The sequence below is a fragment of the Marmota flaviventris genome, chromosome X (genome assembly GCF_047511675.1).
Source record: "Marmota flaviventris isolate mMarFla1 chromosome X, mMarFla1.hap1, whole genome shotgun sequence".
NCBI lineage: Eukaryota > Metazoa > Chordata > Mammalia > Rodentia > Sciuridae > Marmota > Marmota flaviventris.
The window spans coordinates 107,488,409-107,505,185 of NC_092518.1; the positions used below are offsets into that span (position 1 = coordinate 107,488,409).

The 16,777-nt window shown below is 36.6% G+C and overlaps 1 protein-coding gene across 3 annotated transcripts in view; it reads right to left on the minus strand.

Moving 5' to 3' along the window:
- Window positions 1–16,777, minus strand: part of Tenm1 (teneurin transmembrane protein 1) — a 556,402-nt gene that overhangs the window by 274,532 nt on the left and 265,093 nt on the right. For 2 of the 3 annotated variants that reach the window (XM_027931196.3, XM_027931177.3), the window contains exon 6: window positions 11,665–11,817. In XM_027931196.3, coding sequence (XP_027786997.1) covers window positions 11,665–11,817 — 153 coding nt within the window. The remainder of the gene's footprint in view (window positions 1–11,664; window positions 11,818–16,777) is intronic. The other variant, XM_027931186.3, reaches the window with a different exon arrangement.

Sequence of the window (16,777 nt, forward strand, 5' to 3'; positions counted from 1 at the left end):
ATCTTGTAGGATGAATTTCAAAGAAATGCCACTCCCCCTCAAGGCCAATCTTTTGCAAAATTGTTAAGGAAACAAAATCTGCCTTTAGTATCCTTCAGTTCTCTTTCCCGCCACCCTTCTTAGTTCCTGGTGTTCTGTTTTTGCATCAACTTGCAGGAATTCGGTACTCTTGGACTCAATAAATTTTATCTCATTGAGACAGCTACTGAAAATGTTGGGCTTTACCTGAGCCCTACACTCCTGGAAAACAGTACTGGCTAAAAAATCCCCCTACTCTTTTGTGTTCTGAAAAGTGGCTTACTGGAAAACTACACACACACACACACACACACACACAAATACACACAACATACTTTCCCTAAATGTCTTATTAGATAAATCTCTCTGTCCATTCTTTGTATGACTGCTGCAATTTATATATTCGTGTTCCAGTATTACAATAATATATGAAAAACAAAATGTGGAATCAGATGTCCTCATTTTTAGTCCCAGACACAGATTCTCCAAATCCCCATTAGTTGTCTCATTAATAATTACCTGACATTAAAATTGTGTCCCCAAACTAGCTAGGTACAGAGATAAACATTTTCTGCACAGTTAACTGATGGAGACTTCCCGAGTACAAAAAATCCCCCTGTGGATTACCCCACATGAAACTTATCTACTCCTCTCTATAAAAGACTAAGCTAAACCTCTATATTGCAATAGCCTGAATAAAATCAATTTCCTTACTTGTTCAGTTTTTGTGTTTGACACTTCGTGATTGAGAAGTTCTTCAGCAATTTACATATTTAATTTGTGTTACATCATTATGATAACAGAGTTGAAAAAACATAAAATGTGGAACCAGTGTCCTCAGTTTTAGTCCCAGTTCTTTCTGAGTGATCTTGAACTTTTTGGGATTAATTTTCTTTACCTTTAAATAAAGTTGTTGGACTGGATAAGCATGAAGATTTTAATATTCTAAACTTGTTGATAAATTATTTTGCAATTATTTTAATTATTTATGAATGTTACATGATGCAGATTTAGAAGTAAACCTTGTTCCTATCTTTCTTTGCTTTGTTTGAAGTAGTTGTTATATAATATTTGCTAGTTAAATGGAAAGAGTTGTGAGTAGTATGTAAGATTCAAAGATACTTAAGGATTATATTAGTATGATGCCTTAAATTCTATAAGTGTTTATTGAACAATGACAACTTATGGTTTCTTTAAATTTTTATTTTGGCATATGCCAGTGTGAGAGTGTGACATCTTAAATTCTAGAATGTTTTTAAATAAATGTCTATAACCAAATGCCCCTTTCCCCTTTCATTTAGATAATTAAGTGCTGAAAAAATAATTCGATTTCCTAATGAGACACATACAATAACTGTTCATGTGGCACCAATTCTAGTAAATTTGATTTTTTAAAGTGCTTTTCTACTTATCCATCATCTGATGATAGTGGTAATTTAAAAACAATAGATGTTAAATTGGTTAAATAAAAATAGCCCAAATTTTAAGAAAAGAAAACACAAGAAGAGGAGCAGTCGCCTGCTGAGAGGCTGAGCCGCCCCCTCCCCCTGCGCCGGCATAGTAGAGAGAACTGGGACCAAACACAGAGCAGGCCCAGCAGCCTGCTGAGGGGCAGAGCCGCCCCCCACCCCCCTCGCCTGCCAGGTAGGGGAAGGGTGACCACCGACAGAAAAGGCCCAGTGGCCCGTGGCGGGACAGAGCTTCCAATCACTCCTGCAAGGTAGGCGGGCCTGCGACCCACTGGCAGAAGAGGAGCAGCCGCCTGCTGAGAGGCTGAGCCGCCCCCTCCCCCTGCGCCGGCATAGTAGAGGGAACTGGGACCAAACACAGAGCGGGCCCAGCGGCCTGCTCTGCCTCTCAGCAGGCCGCTGCTCCTCTTCTGCCGGTGGGTCGCAGGCCCGCCTACCTTGCAGGAGTGATTGGAAGCTCTGTCCCGCCGCGGGCCACTGGGCCTTTTCTGTCGGTGGTCACCCTTCCCCTACCTGGCAGGCGAGGGGGGTGGGGGGCGGCTCTGCCCCTCAGCAGGCCGCTGGGCCTGCTCTGTGTTTGGTCCCAGTTCCCTCTACTATGCCGGCGCAGGGGGAGGGGGCGGAACTGAGACCACCATCAGAACAGGTCAGACCTGCAACCGAGAGACAGAACAGGCCCAGTGGCCTGAGGAAGGGTAGAGCCGCCCCCCCCCACGCCTGCAAAGTAGGCGGACCTGCGACCCACTGGCAGTACAGCCCCAGAGGCCTGCAGAGGGGCAGTGCCGCTGCCTGCGCCTGCAAAGTAGGCAGAACGGCGACCACCGACAGAACAAGCCTAGCGGCCCACAGAGGGACAGAGCCGCCGCCCGCGCCTGCAAGGACGGCGGACCTGCTACCGACTGGCAGAGCAGGCCCAGCGGCCTGCCGGCGTGGTAGGCACATTGCCCCAATTGGCGGAGGGGCAGAGCCGCCGCCCGTGCCTGCGAGGGAGACTTTGCAACTATACAAGACCAATATAAATATATAGGGGGAAAATTCAATAGCACAACAGTTTCACCAAGAAGAAAGGAACGCGAACAGTATGAAGAGACAAGGAAAGAAAGGACCACAAGCATTGCAGGTCAACTCAACTTTAGAAGAGGTAATAGCTGCAGCTGATGGAATGTCAGATAAAGAATTCAGGATATACATGCTTCAGATGATCTGGAGTCTCAAGGAAGACATCAGACAGCAAAATCAGACAATGAAAGATCACTTCAACAATGAATTACATAAACAAATCCAAGAAGCAAAAGATCAACTATACAGGGAAATAGAGGTTATAAAAAACAAACAAACAGAAATCCTAGAAATGCAGGAAGCAATAAGCCAACTTAAAAACTCAATTGAGAATACTACCAGCAGAGTAGAACACTTAGAAGACAGAACATCAGACAATGAAGATAAAGTATTTCAACTTGAAAAGAACATAGACAGCTCAGCAAGACTGTTAAGAAACCATGAGCAGAACATCCAAGAAATATGGGATAACATCAAGAGACCAAATTTAAGAGTCATTGGGATACAGGAAGTAACAGAGTTTCAAACCAAAGGAATGAGCAATCTATTCAATGAAATAATTCGAGAAAACTTCCCAGACTTGAAGAATGAGACAGAACCCCAAATCCTAGAAGCCTACAGGACGCCGAATGTGCAAAATCATAAGAGACCCACACCTAGACACATTATAATGAAGATGCCCAACATACAGAACAAGGAGAGAATTTTAAAAGCTACAAGAGAAAGGAAGCAGATCACATTTAGGGGTAAGCCAATCAGGATAACAGCTGATCTTTCAACACAGACTCTGAAAGCTAGAAGATCCTGGAATAACATATTTCAAACACTGAAAGAAAATGGGTTCCAACCAAGAATTGTGTATCCAGCGAAATTAAGCTTCAGGATGGAAGATGAAATTAAAACCTTCCACAATAAACAAAAGTTAAAAGAATTTGCAGCTAGAAAACCATCTCTTCAAAACATCCTTGGCAAAACATTACAGGAAGAGGAAATGGAAAATAACAATGAAAACCAACAGTGGGAGGTAGGACACTAAAGGGGGGAAAATAATCAAAGTGGAAAACAAACCATGTTTAGTAACATAAATAAACAAATATGGCTGGAAGAACAACCCATATCTCAATGATAACCCTAAATGTTAATGGCTTAAACTCACCAATCAAGAGACACAGGCTAGTAGAATGGATCACAAAACAAGACCCAACAATATGCTGCCTACAGGAGACGCATTTGATAGGAAAAGACATACATAGGCTGAAGGTGAAAGGTTGGGAAAAATCATATCACTCATATGGACTTCGGAAACAAGCAGGAGTATCCATACTCATATCAAATAAAATAGATTTTAAGCCAAAGTTAATCAAAAGGGATAAAGAGGGACACTACATACTGCTCAAGGGAACCATACACCAACAAGACATAACAATCATAAATATATATGCCCCAAACAATGGTGCAGCTATGTTCATCAAACAAACTCTTCTCAAGTTCAAGAGTCTAATAGACCACCATACAATAATCATGGGAGACTTCAACACACCTCTCTCACCACTGGACAGATCTTCCAAACAAAAGTTGAATAAGGAAACTATAGAACTCAATAACACAATTAATAACCTAGACTTAATTGACATATATAGAATATACCACCCAACATCAAACAGTTACACTTTTTTCTCAGCAGCACATGGATCCTTCTCAAAAATAGATCATATATTATGTCACAGGGAAACTCTTAGACAATACAAAGGAGTAGAGATAATACCATGCATCCTATCTGATCATAATGGAATGGAACTGAAAATCAACGATAAAAGAAGGAAGGAAAAAGAATATATCACTTGGAGAATGAACAATAGGTTACTGAATGATCAATGGGTTATAGAAGACATCAAGGAGGAAATTAAAAAATTCTTAGAGATAAATGAAAACACAGACACAACATATCGGAATCTATGGGACACATTGAAAGCAGTTCTAAGAGGAAAATTCATTGCTTGGAGTTCATTCCTTAAAAAAAGAAAATACCAACAAATAAATGATCTCATACTTCATCTCAAAATCCTAGAAAAAGAAGAGCAAAACAACAGCAAAAGAAGTAGAAGGCAAAAAATAATTAAAATCAGAGCTGAAATCAATGAAATCGAAACAAAAGAAACAATTGAAAAAATTGACAAAACTAAAAGTTGGTTCTTTGAAAAAATAAACAAAATCGACAGACCCTTAGCCATGCTAGCGAAGAGAAGAAGAGAGAGAACTCAAATCACTAACATACGGGATGAAAGAGGCAATATCACAACAGACACTTCAGAAATACAGAAGATAATCAAAAATTATTTTGAATCCTTATACTCCAATAAATTAGAAGATAGTGAAGGCATAGATAAATTTCTTAAGTCATATGATCTGCCCAGATTGAGTCAGGAGGATATAGACAACCTAAACAGACCAATATCAATTGAGGAAATAGAAGAAACCATCAAAAGACTACCAACTAAGAAAAGCCCAGGACCGGATGGGTATACAGCAGAGTTTTACAAAACCTTTAAAGAGGAACTAATACCAATACTTTTCAAGCTACTTCGGGAAATAGAAAAAGAGGGAGAACTTCCAAATTCATTCTACGAGGCCAACATCACCCTGATACCTAAACCAGACAAAGACACTTCAAAGAAAGAAAACTACAGACCAATATCTCTAATGAACCTAGATGCAAAAATCCTCAATAAAATTCTGGCCACTCGGATACAAAGGCACATCAAAAAAATTGTGCACCATGATCAAGTAGGATTCATCCCTGGGATGCAAGGCTGGTTCAATATAAGGAAATCAATAAATGTTATTCACCACATCAATAGACTTAAAAATAAGAACCATATGATCATCTCGATAGATGCGGAAAAAGCATTCGACAAAGTACAGCATCCCTTTATGTTCAAAACTCTAGAAAAACTAGGGATAACAGGAACATACCTCAATATTGTAAAAGCAATCTATGCTAAGCCTCAGGCTAGCATCATTCTGAATGGAGAAAAATTGAAGGCATTCCCTCTAAAATCTGGAACAAGACAGGGATGCCCTCTCTCACCACTTCTGTTCAACATAGTTCTCGAAACACTGGCCAGAGCAATTAGACAGACGAAAGAAATTAAAGGCATCAAAATAGGAAAAGAAGAACTTAAATTATCACTATTTGCAGATGACATGATTCTATACCTAGCAGACCCAAAAGGGTCTACAAAGAAACTATTAGAGCTAATAAATGAATTCAGCAAAGTGGCAGGATATAAAATCAACACGCATAAATCAAAGGCATTCCTGTATATCAGCGACAAATCCTCTGAAATGGAAATGAGGACAACCACTCCATTCACAATATCTTCAAAAAAAATAAAATACTTAGGAATCAACCTAACAAAAGAGGTGAAAGACTTATACAATGAAAACTACAGAACCCTAAAGAGAGAAATAGAAGAAGATCTTAGAAGATGGAAAAATATACCCTGTTCATGGATAGGCAGAACTAACATCATCAAAATGGCGATATTACCAAAAGTTCTCTATAGGTTTAATGCAATGACAATCAAAATCCCAACAGCATTTCTTGTAGAAATAGAGAAAGCAATCATGAAATTCATATGGAAAAATAAAAGACCCAGAATAGCAAAAACAATGCTAAGCAGGAAGTGTGAATCAGGCGGTATAGCGATACCAGACTTCAAACTATATTACAGAGCAATAGTAACAAAAACAGCATGGTACTGGTACCAAAACAGGCGGGTGGACCAATGGTACAGAATAGAGGACACAGAAACCAATCCACAAAACTACAACTATCTTATATTTGATAAAGGGTCTAAAAGCATGCAATGGAGGAAGGATAGCATCTTCAACAAATGGTGCTGGGAAAACTGGAAATCCATATGCAACAAAATGAAACTGAATCCCTTTCTCTCGCCATGCACAAAAGTGAATTCAAAATGGATCAAGGAGCTTGATATCAAATCAGAGACGCGCCGTCTGATAGAAGAAAAAGTTGGCTACGATCTACAGTCGGTGGGGTCGGGCTCCAAATTCCTCAATAGGACACCCATAGCACAAAAGTTAATAACTAGAATCAACAAATGGGACTTACTCAAACTAAAAAGTTTTTTCTCAGCAAAAGATACAATAAGAGAGGTAAATAGAGAGCCTACAACCTGGGAACAAATCTTTACTCCTCACACTTCAGATAGAGCCCTAATATCCAGAGTATACAAAGAGCTCAAAAAATTAGACAATAAGAGAACAAACAACCCAATCAACAAATGGGCCAAGGACCTGAACAGACACTTCTCAGAGGAGGACATACAGTCAATCAACAAGTACATGAAAAAATGCTCATCATCTCTAGCAGTCAGAGAAATGCAAATCAAAACCACCCTAAGATACCATCTCACTCCAGTTAGATTGGCAGCCATTATGAAGTCAAACAACAACAAGTGCTGGCGAGGATGTGGGGAAAAGGGTACACTTGTACATTGCTGGTGGGACTGCAAATTGGTGCAGCCAATTTGGAAAGCAGTATGGAGATTTCTTGGAAAGCTGGGAATGGAGCCACCATTTGACCCAGCTATTCCCCTTCTCGGTCTATTCCCTAAAGACCTAAAAAGAGCATGCTACAGGGACACTGCTACATCGATGTTCATAGCAGCACAATTCACAATAGCTAGACTGTGGAACCAACCTAGATGCCCTTCAATGGATGAATGGATAAAAAAAATGTGGCATTTATACACAATGGAGTATTACTCTGCATTAAAAAATGACAAAATCATAGAATTTACAGGGAAATGGATGGCATTAGAGCAGATTATGCTAAGTGAAGCTAGCCAATCCCTAAAAAACAAATGTCAAATGTCTTCTTTGATATAAGGAGAGTAGCTAAGAACAGAGTAGGGTCGAAGAGCATGAGAAGAAGATTAACATTAAACAGGGATGAGAGGTGGGAGGGAAAGGGAGAGAGAAGGGAAAATGCATGGAAATGGAAGGAGACCCTCAGAGGTATACAAAAGTACATATAAGAGGAAGTGAGGGGAAGGGGAAAAATAATACAAGGGGGACAAACGAATGTCAGTAAAGGGGGCAGAGAGAGAAGAGGGGAGGGGAGGGGAGGGGAGGGGAGGGGAGGGGAGGGGGGATAGTAGAGGATAGGAAAGACAGCAGAATACAACAGACACTAGTATGGCAATATGTAAATCAATGGATGTGTAACTGATGTGATTCTGCAATCTGTATATGGGGTAAAAATGGGAGCTCATAACCCACTTGAATCAAATTGTGAAATATGATATATCAAGAACTATGTAATGTTTTGAACAGCCAACAATAAAAAAAAAAAAAGAAAAGAAAACATCATATCGCAAGGAGATCATCATATATAAAAAAGTTGCTACCAGTGTTGTAGGACCCAATTGAATGTAAATGAATGTTTTAAAAACTGAAGGTAATTTTCCAGTCTTCTGGCCTAATATTATTTATTGTTAAACACTGTGCCAGAAATTATGATATATACTTTAGAGCCATTGTCTCATTTACTCCTCACTACAACCATATGAGACAGGTACTGTTATTATCATCCTTACATTACAGATAAGGACATTGGTTCAGCAAGGTTGTGTCAATTACTTAAGGTTGGAAAGTCAGTAAATGACACAGTCAGTATTCTATACCACATGTGCCTGACTCCAGAGTCCAGGCTCTTAACCACAATGCTACAATGCTCAATCCTCCAAGATAGTAAAGAAAATAATGTAAAAAATATTATGTGGTTGTCAGTTTCATAATTTAGGGCATAAAGCATCAATACAACCTTCCAGAACTGTATTTACAGGGTATGTGCTATCTAGAAAATTATAAAAGGATTCAGCTGACCATTTGAAAATATCCCTATATTGTATTACATCTTCTGCAAGGTTTGCTTTACTACACACATGGCATTATCAAAAATAGAGCTCTGTTTTTATTCGATAAGTAATTAGAAGTAAAGATCAAATAGAGTAGAAACATGATGTTTCTACTTTTTTGTTCAGGATTCATAAAAATCAGTTTAAGCTAATAATTTGTTTATATACTAACAATCTATAATGATTTTTCTTATTAAAGTATTAAATTGAAATTGTTTTGCCTTCTGTGTTGTTATAATTGAGCAGAATACAAATTGTTTTTTTAACTTATGAAATTTATCACAATACTTTAAAAATATAAGTGAATAGAATTTCTCCAAATTCTATCATGAATAGATTCTGGGGTTTTGTTTTATTATGTAAAAAAAAAAATTTGTGGTCTTCGTATACATTTCATGTCTATATTCAGTACACAGTTGACCCTGGAACCATGTGGAGGTTAGGGGCACTGCTTCCTGCATGGTAAAAAATCCATGTAAAACTTATGACTCCCCAAAAACCTAACTGCTAGTAGCCTGCCATTGATCAGAAGCCCTACCAATAACACAATCAATTGATCAGCCCATATTTTGTATGCTATATGAATTATAAACAGTGAAAATATGCAAGAATTGCAAGAGATCATTTTTTTTTTACTGTGATACACAATTTACTAGAGAAAAAAACTGCTGACATTGAGATGATCAGTGTCACAGGGTGTTTGAAGCAGATATTCTCAAACGTGAGCTTACCACAATAGGTATAGGAGGTGGCAACAAAGTTATTATACTACTACTGTATGCACTATATGCAATTTTTATGTAATTACAATCTAATACTGCATCTTCAGGTTTACATTACTTTTGACTGTGAATAGTGCCATGGATGGTCTATAAGTATTTGTGTGCAAATGTTTTGATAAATTTTAACTTTTAAAAAGTTTTGCATAAATTTTATGATAGTAAATGATAAATAAGCTGTTATCTACATATATCATATATTTTTCTGCATTCATGACTTACCTGTTTTTTTTTTTGGGGGGGGGGGGTACCAGGGATTGAATTCAGGGGCCCTCGACCACTGAGCCACATCCTCAGTCCTAATTTTTGTATTTCATTTAGAGACAGGGTCTCACTGAGTTGCTTAGTGCCTCGCTTTTGCTGAAATTGGCTATGAACTCGCGATTCTCCTTGCCTAAGTCTCCCAAGCACTGGGATTATAGGTGTGCGCTACCGCACCTGGCTTAATTTTTTTTTTTTTTTTTCTGGCTACTTATAGGCTATATGGTTGATCTGTGAATTTTTTTTTCAAATTGCAACACATCTGCAAATAATAACTGGCATGTAAAGGACCCTAAGAGTTCAAATATCTGTTATTCAAGGATTAATTATAGCACAGAAGTTAAGAAACAGGGCTCTGTAATCAGTCCACCAGTTTCTAGCTCTGTTATCTGGGACAAATTACTTACTTTCTCTGTGCTTCTGTTTCTCAATTGGAGATTGGCAATCATAATATGTTTCCTTCATGATATAATACAAGTAAAGTGTTTGTAACAATTCTTGACCCCTGATAATTGTTAAAGCAATTTTGGCCATCATCATCAACCTACTTTTTAGAAATGCATCATAAGATATCTGAGATAGAATACAAAATTAAATATACTCTGATGATACCTATGTGATAACCTACTCCTATCATATTTTTCATTTCCTTCAGATATTTCTGAATTTCAATATCAATGACAAGAAACCCTGAGCAGATAGATATTTCTTCAGACATAAAGGAATGAGAAAAATCAGGTAAAGGAAATTAGGAAGAAAAATCTGTGTGTACTCAAACCCTTTCTTCTGTCATCTCTGAATCCTTTACGCCCCTCAACTCCACTCAGCAATAACAATGAAACTGTTGATGAGTCCAGCCTGGAAACATATTTTCAAACTATGTAAAGAAAACTTGTATCATTACTGAAAACTACAACAAAGCTATTATCTTCTCCTGAACCATAAGTATTATTTTTTAAAAATAATTTTTAGTTGTTGATGGACCTTTATTTTATTTATTTATATGCAGTGCTGAGAATTGAACCCAGTGCCTCATACATGCTAGGCCAGTGCTCTACCACTGAGCCACAACCCCATGAGTATTATTTTTCATTGAAGCATGGACCATAGCAAAGTTAACTATTTCAAAAGCAAAGAAAAATGAAACCTACAAACAACCCTCCAAAAGGAATTAAGCACACACATCAAGAGTACTAGCTCAAGCAATCAAAAAACAACATATCTTATTTGGAAATGATGAACCAAAACAAAATTATCCTATTACCCCTATAAAATCATAAGCTTCTTGAGTGTAAGGTTTGGATCACTCATTTATTTGTTTATTTTTGATCTCCTAAAAATACCTATGATAGTGCTGGCTATACATGTTATCATTTCTGTTTTTCGAATTGTCTTCCTGAAATTTAACACAGCTTGGGTCCTTTGTACTGAGTCTTATTTGAAAAGCAGCCATAATACAAACATCCAGTTGTTTTAATGATTATATATTAAAACTAATGGCATTCAATGTGAGTAAGAAGTTGGGAGTACTAGTATTATGATAATTTATTGTAAATCAGTCAGATAGTTAGTTGAAGCCCATGTTGGTTAAAGTTATCAAATCAGGACTCAAAGTGATATGACATTTCCCCAACTAGAAATGATTCAAGGTCTCCAGCCAGAAAAAAAGCTATGTTCTCCTATTTTGACATAAACATTCACCCTCATATTAAGCAGAAAAAAAGCCTTTTTTACTGTAAACAAAAGAAATTTCTGTATGCCCTTTGTAAAATGTTATATAAAAATGTTGGGCTTGGACACAAGAGAACTTAATCAAAATCCCATGTTGCTTCAGGGTAGCTATATGTGAAATGTAATTTCCATTGTATTGAAAGTTCCATTCAGTAAATATTTGTCTATTTTAAAAATTGCCAACATATCTGAAAAGTTTAATTGGTTTGTACTCAAGGCACTGGAGAAAAGAAAAATTTGTTTTGACAATACATTTACATGTATTTATTCAGTTCACATTAGAGTACTTCTTTCAAGTGATCATGAAATTTAATGTGAAGTGAAACCATCCTACATATGGTCTTAATGACTAATTTAGAAGAAAATTAATCAATAATCAATCAATCATTTTGATCACTGTACCTTTTTTCTCTGATTTGTCAGAAACTTTTCCTCCAATTGGAGAGTAAGTAGTATCCATGGATTCCGTCCCTCTGTTCCCTTTGCTAATTCCATTTTCATAGAGCTGTCCTTCAACTGGTTGCAATTGCCAAGTCAGGCCAAACAAATGTACTGCTGCAAGAAAACAAGTCATATATTAACTTATTCCAACTCACTGACAAGGCCTCCAAAACCAGCTATCCTTTTGTACCTAGAAACACCATAACCAGTTATCTTTTAGTTAGGTCGAGCAACTAGGAGTATACACCTACACCATTTTACTACACTACTTTTCCAAGTAGCTGTTGTTAAAGCTCTGAAGCTAAAGATATCCCATAAATAGGGTTAGAGATGGGAGGATTAGCAGTAACAGTGGGATTTAACTCAGCTCTTCAGTGCTGTGACCCACCTGTTCCCTCTCCACTTACCTAACTTTCGTTTGCACAAGGAAACTACTGCAGAGTAATGTTAATAGACTATCAAGAGAACATGGGAAATCTTCCCAGTGGTTCTGATTCAATTCAGAAAATATCTCCTGAATGCCTCATGTGCATAAGACCCTATGATAGCTGCTACAGGTGTTTAAGTCTAGATGACGAATGGCATGGGATTTGGTAGTATTGTAAGTATAAAATAACCATAATAGTATATGGAAGAATTGACACAAGAAGTTCAGATTTTTGTAAGAAGATTAAAAAGTATATGTAATTGGTCATTATGCAGGGAAATAGCACACTTAATCTTGATAGAAACATAAAAATACAGTGAGCTTTATGGAGGGAAATGTGGCACCATTCCCCCCCCAAAAAAAAAATAAACAAAACCTTTAAAATCTGGTTGATCCTTTGAGCCAATAATTCAATGTCTATGAATTAACTACGAATGTGGTAGACTATGACTATCGATCATAACATTTGAAAATAATACTAAAAAGTTCTGATAAATCTAAATATTCACTAAGCGAGGTTTCATCAAATAACTGGCTAAATATAGTAAATAATAAAAGACTGTGGCTACTGAAATCATGTTGCAGAATATCAAGCAATGAAATGGGAAATATTCATGATGCATCATATGAAAAAAAAATCAGGTTCCTAAACAGTATGAATAGTATGATCTGACTTGTGTGTGTGTTCATTTCTGGAGCAAGAATATGCTGAAGGATATAGTACAGGGAGCTTACAAAGGATTTTTATTTTCCTCCTTATGGTTTCTATATTTTCTGTATATTTTACAGTGAACATGTGATATTTGCCACCTAGAGAACAAGAAGATTTTATTTGAAGAGAAACAGTTTAAAGGAATGATGTCTTAAATTTGGCTGGACTGATTAAGAATGATTTTATGAATGAATTTTAGAGATGAACTTTGAAAAATGTGTAGGACTTTGATGGGTGACAATTGAGAGGGAAGAAGAGGCTGGTTGAACAATTATGAATTTGTCAAGTATAGGATGTACTTGAAGCAAAAGAAATGTTCAGATGTGAGTTGTCCCCCAACAGTTTAAGTATGAGACAATGCAAGAAAGTTTAGAGGTGAAATGAATGGGTTATAAAAGTTTTAACCTAATCAGTGCATGAATTCATTGATAGGAATTAATTGGATGGTAACTGTAGACAGGTAGGATGTGGCTGGAGGAGGTGGGTCCCTGGGGTCCTGTCTTTAGTGTATATGTGTGTGTATGTGTGTGTGTGTATGTATGTATGTATGTATGTATTGTATTGTATGTGTGTGCATATATATATATATACACACACACACTATATATATATATATATAGTGTATGTGTGTGTGTATATTCCTTGTTGAGCAGAGCTTTCTTTCTCTCTGCTTCTTGGTGCAAAGTCCTGAGACACTTTCCTCTACCACACGCCTCTACCATGATGTTCTGCCATACCTTGGACCCAGCGCAATGGAGCTGGCCATCTATGGACTGAAATCTCTGAAACTGTGAGCCCACAAATAAAATTTTCCTACTGTAATTGTTATTGTTAGGTCTTTTGGTCATAGCAGTGAAAAAGCTGACTGAAACAATTAAGTTTCTTGGATCCATTAGAGCTTAGTTTTGTGGAGGTAGTTGTGGAAGTTAAAGCCAGAAAGGTAGATTAGGGTCACATTGTAGAAAGACAATGAGTGAATACCACCCTTGAATAACTGGAGTTAATATCTTAAGTAACAGTGCAACATTGTTATTTTCTGAGCAGATGGGAGATGATCAGAATTTTCTTTAAAAAGATTAATTAGGTAGCAATGCAGAGAAAAAGAGGGTTTTAGGCAAACAAATGATATCATCAGAATACCTTTTGTATAAAGATAAACCCAGTAATAGTGTGGAGAAGGATGAACTGGAGGCCTAAAGATAATTCAAGGAAACCAATTGGAATGGCATTGCAATAATATAGGTGAGAAATAATTAGTGTCTCAATTAAGGTGGTGTCCAAAGACTGTCTCAAGTTTTTAGAGTGAGAAGGCAAAAAAGGCAATTCCTTAAGAAGAAATTTCATAAATGGCAACTTAGAATTTGGCAACAAGCTCTATATGTGTTCATGGTGTGTGTGTGTCTCTATGTGTGCATGTGTATGGGTGTGTGTGTGTGTGTGTGTGTGTGTGTATACATATCTTATATAGGTATGTAGGTATACTAGGTGAGGCATAAGAAAAAGTGTGGGTAAAATTGTAATTTAAAATGATAAAGATTTTCAGCCATAGTAACTGAAAAAATGGTGGGATTATTAATAAATTTAGGGAATTCTTCACTTAGCCTCTGAATAGTTGGTACCACATATGTTTTATTGAATAATGAGTAGTTGAACATATGCTTTGAGGTGATTATAGGAATGCAATGAATTCAATTTTGGGGATGTTGGGTTCCAAGGACTGGTAGAACATGTACATAGCTATATTAACCACAAAAGGGTTGAAGTTCTGGGGAAAATTTTAAACTAGAACAAGACTACAATGGTATACATGCACAGAAGCAACAGTTTAAGATGTGAGAGTGAATGAGGTAATTGAAGGGAGAGAATAGTGCCTGGGGCAGAAGCTACAGAATTTTTTTAAATTTATTTTTCTCATTATATTTTTCAATATCAACTAAATTCTACCAAAATACAAAAAAAAAAAAAGCAGGAAACCACTTATAAGTCATCTCATATTTTTCTTTGTGTTCTCAGGCAATCTGAAAGGGGCTAATTTAATATACTCATTTAGTATATGAACTAGTGACTGAAAACTGAGAAGCTAGGCAGGTAACCTATTTAAAAATCATTCATCCACTTTTAGTTGGAACTAAAGAGATTTCTAGCACCTACTTTTTAATTTACCCTTAAAACTTTTAAGCATTTAATTGGTTTCTATCCTTTTCTTTGGATTAAGGCCAATACTGTCGGATGAATTTCTCTCGCAATTATTGGAAACAACTAAAACCAAACGACACTGGTTCTGAGTAAGGTATGGTATGGCATGTTAATAAAGTTATACTAGTGACATTATTGAAATTTCCTTGCCAAAGGACTCAAAGTTTGGTTTAACATACTTGTCCCAGTTAAAGGCATTTATCAGTATTACAGAAAATTTGGTATTTTCTGTGCCCCCCCAATAATTTGGATATAATGGATATTACTAACTATATTGAAAATGTGTTTCATTTCCTTGGTTCAATTACTTTTTTATGAAATTAGATGGACCATATGTAACAAAAGGCAGAGTGGCTCTCATTTTGAAGACCTATTTTATGTACTTTAAGTTAAGCTAGTTTCCTGAGGGCACTAGAAAATGTTAGAAAAATTCATGTGGTGGAGAGATTCACTTCAAAATATATAAGGTAAGGATTAATTTTTTTACTATCAAATTAAATAGACTGCTTGCAGCCAATCAAGGCAGATACAGAGGTATGGGCACATTTAGTGAATACTCTTTGAGAGTAGTAAGGCTTTATAATTCCTTAAGTTTAATATATCTCTCCTGGGGAACAAACTGTGTGGAATGTATATTTGAATATATAATAAAAGTTAATTACTTGCTACAGATCTGGAGTACCATGGAAAGGCTCCTGGCCTTTTCTCTCTTCCTAATTGAACTTCCATATTGCTGAGGCATGAAAAAAAAGCCCAAAGTGCATTTATGTGCACGGTAGAATGTGGTTACTAAACAACTATAGTGTCTGAGTTTTATTAAAAATAGAGAATAGTTTTTCCATACTAAGCAAATAAATAAAATTATGCTGACCTGTGGAATATGTCAATGGACAACTAAAAGGATATGGTAGTACTTCACCTATGGGGATTATTTATTGATTTATTCAACATATATATTCAAAGCACATGCCAAGCACACTGGTAATGTACTTTCCATATTTTATACAGGTGAATACAGGGAATATAATATTTAAAATAGTTAATTGTCAAAACAGAATAGGTACTGTCCAACCAAAATGCATTATCAGATATAAATAACCAAGATGGCTTAATTAGTACACATTGGCCATGTGTCAGCTTTGGATAGAGGATATGTGTATGCATAGAGGATATTGACATGCATCCTTAGAGGATATTGACATGCATCCTTAAATATTAGTTAGCTGAGTCCTTCAATTCCAAGTATAGGCATTATGAGCTAACTGGCTAGAATTAAGGGTAATGAACAAATTTATGATATAAGTTATATTCATATATTAGCTCAACAAATATTTTTGAGGCCCTCCTTTGTGCCAGGAACTATTTTATTTTTAAGTTTATAGCAGTGCCAACAATGAAAAACTCCTTACCCTCCCAGAACTTATATGACAGGGTAATGGGTTAAGACTGACAAAGAAAAATATGATAAAATATAAATTATGAAACAGAATATACATGCTATGTAAACAAATAAATAAATGAGATATTGTCAGATAGTTATAAGTGCTATGAAGAAAAGAACAGGTAAAGGTGGTCAGTAAAGGCCTCTCAGAGGAGGTATATTTGAACCAAGATTGAAATGATGTGAATTCATTATGAATATCTGGTGGAAGAACCTTCCTGGCAGAGGGAAGAGAAATTACAAATAGTCCTGAAATCTTACATGGGCTGTGTGAGGAGGACTAAGGAGTCAAAAAAGT